The 16,444-nt window shown below is 43.4% G+C and overlaps 1 protein-coding gene across 1 annotated transcript in view; it reads right to left on the bottom strand.

The window, feature by feature from the left end:
• Positions 1 to 16,444, bottom strand: part of UNC5D (unc-5 netrin receptor D) — a 637,872-nt gene that overhangs the window by 44,849 nt on the left and 576,579 nt on the right. The window contains exon 12 of the mRNA NM_001192518.3: positions 130 to 298. Coding sequence (NP_001179447.1) covers positions 130 to 298 — 169 coding nt within the window. The remainder of the gene's footprint in view (positions 1 to 129; positions 299 to 16,444) is intronic.

Below are 16,444 nucleotides of genomic sequence, written 5' to 3'. Positions count from 1 at the left end.
GTTCCCTGTGCTATACAGTAGGTCCTTGTTGGGTATCCATTTTAAATATAGCAGTGTGTACATGTCCATTCCAAACTCCCTACAGCCGTTTTTGTTTGTTTGTTTTTAAGGAAGGCTCTTGGGTCTCACCTCCCACTTGCCCTGCTGGGTCCTCTTCTTTAAATGGATGTTCCAGTGCTCAGAGCTGACGTCCGCACAGTGTGGGATGGTCAGGGCAAAGGGAGTGGTGACAATCATGTCAGGGGGACCGCAGGTGACTTCCGGACTCAGGAGCACCTCGGATCCATCTGACTGGAGGCTGTACGGTTGGGAAAGAATAAAAGAGAGAAACATGTAAAGGAGTGGGGGGCATACCTGGATGAGAATTCAGTTACAGGGCTTAGTAGCAAAACCCTTTCTGGGACACCCTCCTGGGGAACACCACCTTCTGGAGGGTACTTGGTCAGGACTACAGACATCTATCTTGAACCACTCAAGCATACAGACTAAGGGTAAGCCTAGATTTCATATCTAGGTTTTGAAAAACAAAATGACAAATGCTTCTTCAGAAAGACAGGGCAGAACAGTAGAAAGAAAAGACCTGGCTGGCATGTCACACACCAGCTGTTGAATCCTCATTCTCGTTGGTGATATTATCAATGACCAAAGCCAAAGCTGTCATAGAAATGACCAATCTGGTAATCCCAACAACTCCTCCTACAAATACGTTTAATGCTAGTCAGCAGCAAAACAAATTACTTTTGTAAACAAAGCAACACTTCAAATGAATACAGATTGAATGTCTCTTCTGGTTTCAAAAACATTTATTTTCTGCCAATGTGCAAATACACAAGTTTTATAGTGATGGCACAGTAGACAGTTATAAACTGCATAATCAAATACATAAATATATATCTTTCATATTTTCCTATTTTAGCTATAAATTTAAAATCATTCTGCCTAAACCTGGTGTTCAGATTTTCCTGCATTGTGAATAATTTACAACAAAAAGGCAGAGCCATGAAACAGATCAAAGAAATTTGACTAAAAGGGAATAATACCACCTGACTGAATGCCTCCCTGTTCTGTTTTTGTGGCTTTTGTTTTTAATCTCTGTCCCTAAACAGTAAGATGGGGTGGGTTATAGCACAGCAATCAATGAGAACCCAGAAGTCTACCCATTTTCCCTAACTGCTATGTGTTTTAGAAAAAGGTAGTTGATTTTTTTTTTTTTGGTATTTTCACTTGTAAGAAATATACTGATTCAGAATATAGTCTGTAAAGCAATTCAGGATTCTCAGATGAATAGTGTGACATGAGAGCTAGGATTGGTATTATTGCCTAAGCTTTCTCTCATCTCACCGAGGAAGGGCATTGAAGAATGTCATCTCTGATCAAAAGAGCAGGATGAAGTTAGTACTAAAAGATACTACCTTTTCTGTGGTCTTGTATTAACAAGCAGGTTTTCCACGAGCACATCTAACATGTTAATTTCTGAATTGCTTGTGTTGACACTGCTTGTTTCCCTCTCTGGTCAGTCACAGTCACCCTTTAGCTCATTATCTATAATTTGCTGCTGCAACAAAAGTCAAGGCAGATAAGCAAGGAGGAGCATCTCATATCTCCTGTACCTAAAGCAGACTTGAGTATGATCACAGGGTCTTCCTCCCTCTCCAAGAAGCTGCATTTCCCAAAGTCAGCCTTCCTCGTAAGCAACCAAATTTATCAGCTCTTCCTTTCCAGACAAAGCATAGGCAAAACGGAAAATATGCCTTTTATGCATTTACATCTCTAAGTAGGGCAGGCCAAGTTGGGGTCGGGGGGAGGTGGTGGGTGGGTCTGGAAACTCAGGTATTAGTAATCAGTAATGTTCTGTGAACAGCCTAGAATGCTCTACTCGAGGTTTGACTCAAATGTGAATTTCCAGTGAGGGCTCTAGCCAGCACGAGGCGGCAGTCTGCGCATGGATGCCTGCCAGCGGCCATTAGAACGTTTTCCGGGTAATTGCTGCCTGCATCCTACAGACAGGGATAGCTGGCGTGCATATGAGTGACCGAGGACAAGCTCCTAAAAGAACTTTAATAGCTTTCAGACAAGCATTCCCCCTTGTTGAACATATTGTTCAAACATATGGGAATTGGGGGAATTATTTAATGCCAAATGAACTGAAAGCAGCTCATTAGATGAACTCTCACACTCGTGAATAGAAGGCGCCTTTCGGTAATAACTTAAAACAGCATTAGGAGTTGGAGAGGGTGCACGTAGAAACCTAGGTGGGACCTGGAATGGGACTTCGCATTAAGCAGACATTGGACATTTCCAGAAGCGCAAAGAAAATAAGACTTCTGTCTAATCCTCCTACTGTGAAAACAGTGTCCGTGTGTGTAGGTCTGTCTCTGGTGAAGGAACAAAACTTAATCTCTCCATTTTTTTTTCCCGCTGTGATTAATAATGATTTGCCCTTTTCTGCCACCTTCTATCTGGGGCAATCAGGGAGATTTACAAATATTAATTAAAGCGCTCCACACACCTGTGTGCACAGGTATTAACAACATAAGGTCACAGAGCAGTCAGCCAAAGAGATGGAGGCAAAGTCAGCCCAGATTTCTGATTTCTGGAGCTCCTGAGCCCTGTGGCCAGATGCACTGTGTTTCTCTGTTGGTGCTAGGAGATGGCTGGTCCTCTGTCCCAAAGAAGATGCAGGAAAAAATGTCATCCAAGTAGAGTCATGGATACAGACCTAGGACATCTGGGGGTAACAGGACTGAGGGAAGAAGCTCATAACTGGGCAAAACTGAAGATTTGTAAGGCATGTGTAGATGGCATTTAAGTTTGCCTACATCATATTGAGTTCAGCAAAGTCCGTTTGGGTATGTTATGGGAAACCCCATGAACTTTTCAGCCAATCCAGTATTACATACACCAGGGAAGTATTCATGCTCTTGCTAGGGGTTAAAAAAAGGGCAACACATTCTTCTAAAATTGCTGTGAGCTACCAGTAACTGGGAACTAATAACAGCAGTGATTTTCTGGACCATAATATGAACAGCTTCTCTGTGCATCACTCGTGTATGAAAAGTCTGGTTGTATGAGATGTTTGCTATTTAATTTTTTCATTTTGTTACCAGCCCCTGCCTTTTCTCCATATATATGCTGTACATGTTTATGAATGCTGATATAAAAAGATCCATAATTTAAGAGCCAGGTCTGTGTAAGCAGGTGGCTTTATTGATCAACTGTATAGAAACATGGTTGTGAATTCAAATTTCTGCTCTGGCAGTGCAGCTGAGAGTTCTGGGGAAAATTTTGCCATCTGTTTAGCTTTGATGTCCCCAGCCCCCAAATAAATATACATGGCAGGAGAGGGTGTTAGTAAAGGGTACGGGGCCTCTTGTCTGGGAGTCTGGCAAGACAGAAAGCCCCACATGTCTAACCCGGGTGAGTTAACAGGGAGAGAAGCAAGAGTAGCAGAGGAGCCGTAGAGAACACAGAAGTAGGGGAAAGGAACTTTATCGTGTCCTTTCTGTGTGCTTCATGGCACTGTCTCTGACACCATGTCCCTCCACCGACCTTTTCTGTGTCAAGAAAACCATACAGAGTTTGGTAGAAGGGAAAGCCCTGTGGAGCCTCACTTGCCTCCCATAACATGTACCATCTACTCGAGGACTTCCCTGGGAGTTCAGTGGTTAAGACTGCGCTTCCAATGCGAAGGTTGTGGGTTTGATCCCTGGTCAGAGAACTTAAGATCCTGCATGATGTGCAGTGTGGTCAAATAAAAAGGGAATATACTCTAAGATTGTTCTGGAGTGAAAAGAAGTAAAACCTAAAAAGCACCTAGTATGTGCTCCATGCGTGAGGGTTCTGCTTCTCAATCCTCAACTCCCATCTCTCCTGCCTTTTTATGAGTCTTATTTCTACAGCAACTGTGCTTTTGGGTGGCTACTTTATTCAATGTGTGCACGCTCAGTTGTGTCTGACTCTTTGCAACCCCATGGACTGTAGACCACCAGGCTCCTATGTCCATTGGACTTTCCTGGCAAGAATACTGATGTGGGTTGCTGTTTCCTACTCCAAAATTTATTCAATAGATTGCCCTTATCACAACACACATGCTTTAAGGGGATTTCCACTGCCTTAGGATGAGTACTATGGGAATTGAAGGCACCTTGGCAGTGCTTTCGTGTTTCCATCACGGTCACTTCTCAACTCAGCAGTCAGAGGAATCCCACTGAAAATGCCAACATCTCGCCCTCTTCCCCCAACTTATGGAAGTGTTGCTATTTCTCCTGCTCTGGAATCTTCCTTCAGATGTCCCCACAACTAGCTCTCTCATGCCCCACAGACCTTTGCTCCCTTTCCTTCAATAACAAGGCATTTCCCCAGTCATGCCTGAACAATGTCACTGCAACATTCTTACCCTGAATGCTAGCTGATCTTTGTTTTTCTTTTATTTTACACTCATTGCCTTCCAATGTACTGCACTATTAAATTATTTTTATTTTATTGTGGTACCCCTGCCCAGTTCCCAATATAGGCCACAAGTGCTCAAAATACTTATGAAGAAAGCATAGGAACCAGTGGTTTCCAGTGACCAAGCATGGGACATTTTGAGCATCACAGTGAATAATGGTAGTAAAGGATGATAACCCATTGAATAAAATAAGGAATCAGGAAAGATACAGATATAAATGAATGAATGAACGGGAAGGGAAAAACTCTTCCATACGGAAGCAAACAACCACATTGTGTTTGCCCGCCAGTCATAGCCCGCCAGGCTCCTCTGTCTGTGGAACTCTCCAGGCAAGAACACCGGAGTGGGAAAGCCATTCCCTTCTCCAGGGGATACTTCCCAACACAGGGATTGAACCCAGACCTGCACTGCAGGCAGATTCTTTACCACCTGAGCCACCAGGGAAGTCCATACAATAAGAAGCCAACTAATAAGTGGAGAAAGTCATCATTTGACAACTAACCATATTAATAACTGACTCAGTTAAGGATTATGAATAGGATGCTCTATACTCTGGTGAAAGTCTGAAGAATAATAGACGATTTGCATGGCTTCAAAGTATCTTTCCACATGGTACTTATTAATTACAAAGGAGCGACATGACTTTATACTTGAGAACCTTGGTAGACACTATCTAGCCCAAGTTCTCAGTTAATCTTGCCAGTAAAGGGATTAATTTTCAGAACATACTTCTTGATATGAAAAAGCAAAAGGAACTCAAGCATCACTTCTATAACATTCCTGACAATAATACTTATACTGACACTAAGCATAAGAATTTATTAAACAAATATCAGCCCAACTTGAGGGATATTCACAAACTAGCTGATCTGCACTCTTGAAAACGGTCAACATAATGAACTAGCAACAGACTTAGAAACTGCACTAGATTAAAAGAGACCAAAAAAGTGCATGATAACAGAATGTAGTGAATGGACCTGAACTTTCATTGCCATAAAGGACATTATTTGGATAACAGGTGATATATTAATAAAGTCTGTGAGGTAAATAATAGTATTGTATCTATGTTAATTTCCTGATTTTGATAATTTGCTTTGGTCATGTAACAATTTGTGTTTAGGATACACACAATGAAGTATCTGGAGGCAAAGGAATATCTTATTCACAATGGTTAAACACTGTGTGTGTGTGCGTGTATTTTATTGGGTTGGCCAAAAGTTTGCCTCTAACATGGAAAAATTGGAACAAACTTTTTGGCTAACCCAGTATTTACACACATGGAGAGAGAAACAGCAGAACACAGAACACATACTAAAATGTTAACGTTTGTGAATCCGGGCGTGGGAAGGTTGGGAACTCTATACAGAGGACCCTTGACCACACGGGAGTGTATGGGCACCAACATGCTCTGCTAAGTCAAAAACCCATGCATAACTTATGGCTGTCCTTCAACTTCCGCGATTCTCCGTAGCTGTGGCTCCACACCTGTGGATCCAACCACACACAGCTTGTAATTACTGACTACTGAAAAGTGAACCCATCAAGTTCAAAGCCATGTTGTTCAGGAGTCACCTGTACTATCCTTGCAGCTTTTCCTTAAATGTGAAATTCTGACAAAACAAACAAAAAGATCCTAATGAAGAGGGGCTCAGGTTCAGAATTCCTACAATGAAATCACTAGGGTCGCTGACAGCTGCACAGAATGTGATGGTTCTGAACTTGGTGGTGGCAAGGTTGTGGTCCGGACCTTGCCACGTGGGGACTCACATTCTGCAGTATCATCTGCTCACCAAGGTCAACAGAAGGTCACGGTGAAGGTCAGTTGCAAGGCGGCATGCCCATGGCAGGTCTGGAGCTGCATCCGGGCACATTTGGCTTTTGCTTTCAACATCTCTTGACCTGATTCTAGGCTTGCAGCGTGTCACTCTTTTCAAACAAAACACTCAGCTCCATTTTTAAAGACATGGTTTTGACTGTTATTGTCATCTGCCATGCTGTGCTTGGTAATCATCACTCTCTCCTTTCCTCCTTATGGTCTACATTACAGATGAATGTAGGTTTTTGATCACCTTTACCCGAGCATCACTCAGGAATGCAGGTAGGAAGGTAATGATAGTTTTACTATGCCAGACCCTGGGTCGATCCATAATTAAATCATATTTTAATGGAACAGACATAAAAAGCTGATAGATGAAAGCTATACTTAGCTGGCTCCAGCCTCCTACACTTTTCTACCTGAGATGATACAGAGTTTTAACTGTTATTATTCTTTTTCTCTTTTCCCTGAAATCCTCATACTGATCAACAGTGCTAACATTGCCATGGATAAAAATCACGGTTTGAGGTTTATGATTTCTCTTGTCTTACTAGAGTCTGATGCGTGCATCACTACATAGCTCTGACCAAATCTTTGAGATCAGTAGGAAACACCATCTCAGGATCTCCCAGAGATACAGGCCCTTTAGAAAGCCAGCATGGCACATCAGTCAACTCCAATAGTGTGACTAGGTCTCCTGGGGGGACTCAACTCCAGTGGGTTTTCCTGATGGCTCAGACGGTAAGAATCTGCCTGCAATGCGGCAGACCGAGGTTCAATTCCAGGGTGGGGAAGATCCCCTGGAGAAGGGCATGGCAACCCACTCCAGTATTCTTGCCTGGAGAATTCCATGGACAGAGGAGCCTGGTGGGCTACAGTCCATAGGGTCGCTGAGTCAAACATGACTGAGCAACTAACCAACAACTGCTCTGTAAATAGGATTTATTTTTTAAAGATTTATTTATTTATGGCTGTTCTGGGTCTTGGGGCTTCTGCCTGCAATGCAGAAGACTTGGGTTCGAGCCTGGTTTGGGAACATCCTCCGGAGAAGGAAATGGCAACCCACTCCAGTACTCTTGCCTGGAGAATTCCATGGACAGAGGAGCCTGGCAGGCCACAGTCCATAGGGTCACTGAGTCGAACATGACTGAGCAGCTAACCAATAACTGCTCTGTAAATAGGATTTATTTTTTAAAGATTTATTTATTTATGGCTGTGCTGGGTCTTGGGGCTTCCCTGGTGGCTCAGTGGTAAAGAATCTGCCTGCAAAGCAGGAGACTTGGGTTCAAGCCCTGGTTCGGGAACATCCTCCAGAGAAGGAAATGGCAACTCACTCCAGTACTCTTGCCTGGAGAATTCCATGGACAGAGGAGCCTGGCGGGCTAAAGTCCATGGGGTCGCAAAGAGTCAAACACGACTGAAGTGACTGAGCACGCACGTGCTGGGTCTTCAGTACTGCACGTGGCTTTCTCTGTTTGGAGCGAGTGGGAGCTACTCTCTGTTGTGGCGCACAAGCTTCTCATTGCGGTGGCTTCTCTTGTTGCAGAGCACGGGTTCTAGTCTTGGAGCTCAGTAGTTGAGGCTCTTGGGTGCTAGAGTGTGAATTCAGGAGTTGTAGTGCATGGGCTTAGCTGCTTCATGGCTCGTGGAATCTTCCCAGACCAGGGATCAAACCCATGTCCCCTGCATTGGCAGCTGGATTCTTAACCACTGGACCACCAGGGAAGTCCTGTAAATATGATTTAACAAAACAGACTTCTAGAAAGGGAGGATAGGTAAGTAAGGGCAGAATAGAAGAAAAAATAAGTTGAACAAAATCTCTTTATCACAGTAGACTCCTCTTTCAGTCTTTAAGTAGCTGTAAAACTGTAATGTGGTTCAAATTCCTTGGCTAGCTTGTTTAAAATTATATTCCTGGACACCACCCATGATTCTGATTCAGTATTTCTGAGATAGGGACCAAGAACTTGTATTTTTCATTTGGACCTTCTGCATGCACATTAGCTAGGTACTACTGTTTGAGAAAAGTGTGGTTCTTGAAAACTTGAGTGATTCCTGAGAAAGCATCTGAAGCCATGCCTTACACAGTGGGGGTGGAGTGGTCTGTTAGATACAGATCAAGTAGGCTTCTGAAATGGAACTTAGATGCTGGTCAAGTTGAAATGCTCACTATGAAGGCTTTGGAGGAGGAAATGGCAACCCACTCGTGTATTCTTGCCTGGAGAATCCCATGGACAGAGGAGCCTGGCAGGCTACAGTCCATGGGGTCACAAGAGTCGGACACGACTTAGTGACTAAACCACCACCAACCACCACTACGGCTGAAAAATGCAAATGCACAGGGTCAGTTCCTACATCGCCTTTCTCTAAATAGTACATGTGTTAGTACAGAAGGCTGCCCGGTTGGGGTGTTGATGAGCAGTCACTGGAACGAATGTTACAGCTCTTCACACCATTCTATGCCATTAGGTGGGGCAGGAGAGGAGCAGTTAGAACAGTGGATTACAACAAGCAACGGGCACAGAGGATGGAAGCATATGGCTTTACTATTAAAAGGCTTAAAGATCGGTGTCACCCACTTGGTATTATCTGAAATAGGATCATGGGTGGGGAGTTGGCACATGGGATTTGGGGTTGGGGGAGCAGTTACACACAGGCTGGAATGAGGATTTGACTTTGCTGAAATGTGAGCAACACCCCACTGAGAGATTCAACTGTCTGCATATGTTCAGCGGCTTTAGTTTATGTACACATTCATTGGGTGTTTACCAATTAATATACTAAAGGAATCACAAATCATGTGTAAACCACCAGTTCCTAGACACAATTTAAACCTCATCTTTCATGCAGTGTCGGTGTTTAGCTTTGTTTACTAGGAGAAGCGGAATAATGATGGCTTAGGGAGAGTGCTTTAAAGTGAACCAGAGAGGGGAGAAGAGTGGATCTAGGTGGTATGCTGCTATGACAGGTTTTATTATCTGCTAAGTTGTTTACTCATTGCTGTTCTGGATGGGGAAAACAGCCTTCTCTGGAGGAACCTGAATCCGGTGTCAGAGAAGCACTTCATTTGGGTGGGGGCAGGGACAGGACACAGGAGTAATCAGGTCAACACCATCAAGGAGACAGGAGGGTGTGGCACGGGGTGGAGGGACAAGGCCGAAGTCACACCCCCTTGTGATAGAGCTGGGATCAGAATCTCCTGTTAGTGGTGGGGGTCCTGTGGTGTTGGGTGGGGGTACCAGCAGTAGAAGAGACAGATGTTCTCTGGGATGTGGTCTCCAAAACCTGAACCTCGAAGGTGTAATGTTGGCATGTGAATTGCCAAGATGGTATTCACAGACACTGGAGAAAGGAAAACAGAACTTTGGAGAGTGTAGTGTGGCCACAACAGATGCTTGTGTTGGTTTCCTATTATTGCTGTTCCATAGGCTTTCTGGATCTTACCTTCCCTGGAGGCTCAGATGGTAAAGAATTTGCTTGCAATGCGAGAGACCGGGGTTCTATCCCTGGGTCAGAAAGATTCCCTGGAGAAGAGAATAGGTACCTACTCCAGCATCCTTGCCTGGAGAATTCCATGGATAGAGGAGCCTGGTGGGCTGCTACAGTCCCTGAGGTCACAGAGCAGGACATGACTGAGCCACTAAACTTTCATAGACTTACTGGATCAAAACAACACAAATTTATGTTACAGTTATGTAGACAAAAGTCCCAGGGAGCTAAAATGAAGGTGTCAGCGGGGCAGTATTCCTGCTCGAGGTTCTGGAGAAGAATCTGTTTCCTGGACTCTCCCAGCTTCTAAAGGTCGCTGGCATTCTTTGGGTGCAAACCCCTGCTTCCATCAGTGAGACCTGTGACATCCTCAAATCTCATTATCTGATAGACACTCCTGTCTCCTCTTAGAAGGATCCTTCTGTGGGCTGACTGCATAATCCAGATGATCTCTCTTTCTCCATGTCCTTAACCTTTCATCCCATCTGCCAGGTCCCTTTTGCCATGTAAGGTGCCAGGGATGAGGGTGTGGATGTCTTTGGGGTGCCATTCTTCTGTCTACCACTGGCTTTTCATGGCTTGTCCACTTCAAATTTAGGACCTCAAGACCCCTCTGCTGCTGCCTCCTGTCCACTGCCGTCTCCCAGACACCACACAATCTTTGAGGGGGTGGGCTGACCTTTGGTTATCTTCATGCTTCAGCTGCAGAAGTTCACGCGCAGAGTGAAGCTCCCTATCTGCCTCTAACTTTATGGGGTCCTAGGAAGTTGTTATGGTTTGCCTTAAAGACTGTAACCAAGGGAGGGAGGCGGTTGATCATGCCGGTTTTCAAAGGGCTTGCTTTAGTAAGCACGAGGGCAGCCCCAGTGTGGGTTGGCATCTTCTCCTGGCATATTTATTAAGCTATAACCAAGTGAAATGGAAAGGATGATATATATTAAATATCTTAATAGGATAGGTTATTTCTACTTCCAGCATGAGCAATAAAAGAGACGGCACATACAAATAAAAATAATTACAGTATGTGCTGTTCCTTTACAATGCACAATCAAACTCACAAACCAGTGACTTTCCTCTTACTGAATTAAGGTGCCCCTTCCATTCAGACCTATTAACCACATTCACAGACCATTGTTATCTTGTCAATGGCATCTTTAATTAAGAGAGTCCTCTGGACCATTCTAATCACTTCACATTGTGAGCTCCTGTGGGCTTCGAATGCACTTTGATTAAAATGATGGCAATTTTCACGCATGCAGTTTGTGTGTGGACCAAGGGGATGTGAGGTGGAGGGGATGAGTAAGGAGCGCGGTACGGGGAAGTTCTCTTTTCCAAAAAGAGCAATCATAAGATGACAACGTGAGAACCCCCCTTTTCTTTCCCACTTTCTTTCATATTTTTCTCTTCTCCACCTCATTTTGGGGTTAATGGCATTATATTCTAACCTAAATGACTCTGTGAAGAAACCATTGTGATTTCATGGCAGAAAAGACTTTGGCTCAAGGTGCATTAACCCTTCTAAGCCATTAAGGTACCATTTGATAAATTGCCCCTTTTATGACACCACATGGCCCTGGCAGCCTGGAGGAATTGATGTGCTTCCCAAGTGGTAGCAATTTACTCCCCTCTCTGGAGCACAGGAGGCAATTCTGTTTGCTGTTTCGGAGCACCTCCCCTCCTCAATGGGTCCCTATGGCTGTTACAGAGTTCATTAACGCCACATCTCCTCAAAGGGATAGCTAGATGCCATCAGTGTGATTATTCCAATAGAAATGTTGAAAACTCAAAGCAGCAAACCAAATTCAAATCCGTGACTGACCAGTAAACAGTGTCGTTCATTTATATCCATCACTCTCCAGCAAGGAAAGGCTGGCAGAGTGGACAGGGACAAAGCCTACTCAAGTTGGCATAAGCACCTGCCCCAGCGTGACTGGACACTGATCTCATCTAAACGCCAGCCCACCCAGAACCCCTTGTTTGGACCCACAGAGTATACCTCTAAAGTATCAAGCAAGAGGCCAGAGTGTTATCAGAAACAGAAGCAGATGAAAGAATTGATGCAGGGTGTCTTTTATCACAAGGCTCTTTGTTTCAATTTTTATTTAAACATTTTTTATGTTTTGAGATTCTCTTCCATTAGCTTATACCAGAAGATTGAATATAGCTCCCTGTGCTATACAGTAAGCCCTTGTTATTTATCCCTCCTCTGCATCATAGTTTGCATCTACCATTCCCAAACTCCCAGTCCTTCCCCTCTCTACACCCCTCTGCCTTGGCAACCACAGGTCTGTTTTCTACGAGTCTGTTTGTTTTGCAGATAGGTGCATACGTGTCATATTTTTGATGCTACATGTAAGTGATACCATATGGTATTTGTCTTTCTGTCTGACTTCCCTTAGTATAATTGCTAGTTGCATCCATGTTGCTGCCAACGGCATTATTTTGTTGCCTTTTATGACTGACTAACATTCCTCGCGTGTCCGTGTGGACCACGTTTTGTTTATCCATGCCTCTGTTGTTGGACATTTAGGATGCTGCCACGTCTTGGCCATTGAATGTAGTGCTGCCATGAACATAGGGGTGAATGTATCATTTTGAATTACAGTTTCATCTGGGTATATGCCTAGGAGTGTGACTGTGGATCATATGGCAACTCTAGTCTTAAGACAAGGCTCTTGATTTTAGAGTGAACACTTCCTATGTTTGATGTCACTTGAACTGAACTTTCCTCTGAGTCTCAGAATGCACTAGCAGTTAAAAGGGAAGGACTCAATATCACTGAGACAGAGCTCAAGCAAATTCCATGTGCCTTTCCATCTTTTTAATTAAGAAAAAATGGATAGACAAAATGTAGCATGTAATTTGCACAGGACTTGTCATATTTAAAGTCACTCTACTGTCCTCATCCAAATCCTGGAATTCAGTTAATAATACACAAAATTTACAGATTGAGGTTTGGAGAAAGAAAATGACTCGCTCAAAGCTGCACACGCTGGATGTGGCAAAGGGGCCTGGAACTCGGCTTCTGGGTCCTTTGTGGTTCTCACGCAGCTATGTTATCTCATTTTTAATAATTCTTCAATTTTCATGTAATGTTAATGCCCACGTCTGTACTACTTTCCTGACATGTTATGTATGGCATTCGTTTACTTCAGGGTTGGAAGATTCTTACCTAGCTAGGAAGGAAAGAGAATGAAAGCAGAAGATTCCGCTGTGCGTGAGGCACGCAGACCCAGTCTGCATCCAGTATCATAATACTTTGCTGGGAGTAGCATTGTTGTCCCATGCTCCAACCAAATGAGTGACATGCAGGCATGCACGCTAAGTCGCTTCAGTAATGTTCGACTCTGCAACCCCGTAGACTGCAGCCTGTCAGATTCCTTTGACCATGGCATTCTCCCGGCAAGAATACTGGAGTGGGTTGCCATTCCCTTCTCCACAGGATCTTCCCGACCCGGGAATCGAACCCACCTCTCCTGTGTTTTCTGCATTGAAAGCAGATTCTTTACTGCTGAGCCACCAGGGAAGCCCAAACAAGTGACATAGGATTTCAATTCAGCAGTTATCTTTTTTTGTGTGAGTATACATATAATTTTTATTTATTTATTCTGTAATCAATTTTCTTCCTACCTCTTTTCTTATAAGGGAAAGAGCTGTATTTGTTCCAGAAAAAAATCCAGAGTCGCTCCCAAAGCAACTGTTATCACAAACTCTCAGGTGACTTCAGCTGGCAAACCTCTCTCTTCTAATTAATCGTCAGTTCCCAAGCCAGAATTCTGTGAATTATCTTAAAGTCCTTCATCCCCTTCATTCCACATTAACCCCCACATACACATTCACACACGCTGGATCTTGCTGAGTTCCTCTTCCCCAAGTCTCTCTCTCTCTCAAAACTGCCCATTGGGAGCAATGTGGGGATTAGAGAAAGGATTTTAAACGTTCACAACTAGAGACGAGGACACTCAAAAGTAGAGTGACTATCATTTATTGTCCAAATTGAGAGATTCTGAGTGTGAAAAGGAGGACTATTAATATCTGCACTAGGCAAAATGAGACATCTTTTTACTGTACTCAGAAGGATACCGGAATAATAAATACTTGAATGTGGGAAGTGGCAGTGGAGATGAAGCAGGAGATAAAACACACCACGTGTAAGTAAGCCTCATCCATCCCTACCCACCAGGTATGTTTCAGTTTCCTAGTCAACAAACAATAGTGTACATGGTCAAATCTTTTATTTTTTCAGCCTCATTCCTTATCACTCTACTTTTCTTATTTTGTTCTGATTTGCTTAGTTCCAAAATAAGTGATGCTGAATATACCTCTGTGCCGTTGCACATTCTATTCCCTGGAATGCTTTTTACTCAGCTTTGAAGTCAGTTGTCACTTCCTCTCTGGCACCTACCCTGAGCCTTTCCACACGATTCATCCCTTCACTCCTGGTTAAATTTGTGTGTCTCTGTCACCACATGTAGCAAAATATCATTCATTTGAGTTACTGGGTTTCATCTATTGTGGTATTAAGTGGTTCTGGTTGTCCTAGCAGTCATTCTAACAGTTGTGCTTAATGGAACTGTCCATGGTCGCTTGAAGATATTTAATTCTATACCTTTTCAGGAAATTGAATTTTTAAAATTGTTTTGGGGGCTGATTTTTGTTCATTTAAAAACTATAATCTTAGATCGGATTCAAAATTCCACACTCCCCCCCACCCCAGCACCCATGCACACACTTGTGTACACACTCATGGATATTTGCAGAAACACAAGTTCCTAGTGTTCAATGGCTTCCTTGGTGGCTCAGATGGTAAAGAAGCCGCCTGCAATGTGGGAGATCTGGGTTTGATCCCTGGATTGGGAAGATCCCCTGGAGACAGGCATTTCAACCCACTCCAGTATTTTGCCTGGAGAATCCCCATGGACAGAGGAGCCTGGTGGGCTACAGTCCATGGGGTCGCAGAGAGTCAGACACGACGGAGTGACTGACACTTTATCTCTGCAGTAATGTCCTAACCAGTCACCTGGTGTTAGGGTAGAGCCAAAGACAGGTGCTCTTACCTTGCACTCAAGAGGTAAGGTTTTGACTGGGACCACTACGCTAATTGCAGTAGTCTGATGATAGGGGTTTCTTAGCTTCTGTGAAATCAGATGCCCCAGGAAAAGCGTATGCAGTTTCATATTTTACTTGCATGAGTGGTTTTAAAATGGCCTCAAATGTCTGCTTTGACATAAAGAATAGTTTACTAGAAACAGATCCATTTCATTAGCACCATTTTTACAAGTTAAATGGCCATACATATCTGTGTTTTCTGTTTAGTCTTCTAGAAATGACGTCCTTCCAAACAGCCTAAGGACATTTCTGAGTGCTTGTATCCTCTATTAGGCTTGCAATGTGATCAAGTCATTGTTTATAATTTTGTTTTTGTGTGTGTTGTTCTGGCAACTCTGAAGAAAAAGCTACATGAAGCCATTGTGCAGAAGCAGCTACACTGCAGTGCTGAATTGTGAGGTATTACTAAAAAGGAATTGTCTGCTTTATCCCATCCAGACCTACTTTCTTCCCCGTCTTACATTTGGTCTTATTTCATGTTTTGCTATCAAAGCTATTGCACCATTATCAAGGCATTCCCTGCAAAGTTATTATTTCCTAATACCACCATTTCTCCCTTCCCAATCCTCACTCCAAGAGGTACCAGTGGGAAGACCATACCGTCTGAGAGAAAATATTCCACCTGGGGTGAGCCCTAACTCCAAATATGTATCCTTTTGTAAATCCTTCAGGAAGATTATTTACATTTCTAACTCTAGTCTAAGCATTTGGTCAGCATCCACATGACGGTGTAATTGGAAAAATGAAATGAATGTTTGCCTTTGATTTTATTTTATTGCTTCTCAGAAGAAAGCTCCATATAGTAAGGCTCTGGTCTATTTCTCTACTTACCAACCATGGGGTGGGGAAAAAAGTGAAAGTGAAAGTCACTCAGTTGTGTCCAACTCTTTGCCATCCCATAGACTATACAGTCCCCGGAATTCTCCAGGCCAGAATACTGGAGTGGGCAGCCTTTCCCTTCTCCAGGGGATCTTCCCAACCCAGGGATTGAACCCAGGTCTCCCACACTGCAGGTGGATTCTTTACCAGCTGAGCCACAGGGAAGCCCATGGGATGGGGAGGGGTGCAAAATGCGAGCTGGGACAGGGTAGTGAGATGACTGTGCTACATCATTTTCTGTATATATGTGGGGAAAGCTCTGAAATAACTGATTTTTAAAAATACCTTTATTTAAAAACCTTTATGTTTTAAAAAAGAATTGACTGGAGCATAGTTGATTTACAATGTTGTATTAGTTTCAGGTGTACAGCAGAGTGACTCATCTACACACAAACTACATCCATTCTCTAGATTCTTTTCCCTACAGGTCATTACAAAGGACTGAGCAGAGTTCCCTGTTTGTTCCAGTAAGTCCTTATTAGCTGTCTATGTATATACAGTACAGTGTACATGTCAATCCCCATCTCCCACTGTAGCCTCCCCTCCTTCCCCCAGTAACCATAAGGTTGTTTTCTACATCTTTGACTCTATTTCTGTTTTATGAATAAATTCATTTGTACCTTTTTGGTGATGCCACATGTAAGTGGGTTTATATATTTGTCTGACTTCACTAACTACGATCATCTCGGGTCCATCCCTGT

The sequence above is a fragment of the Bos taurus genome, chromosome 27 (assembly GCF_002263795.3).
Source record: "Bos taurus isolate L1 Dominette 01449 registration number 42190680 breed Hereford chromosome 27, ARS-UCD2.0, whole genome shotgun sequence".
In the NCBI taxonomy this organism is placed as follows: Eukaryota; Metazoa; Chordata; class Mammalia; order Artiodactyla; family Bovidae; genus Bos; species Bos taurus.
The sequence above is the reverse complement of the archived record's forward strand: the minus strand, read 5'-3'. Positions and strand labels throughout refer to the sequence as shown.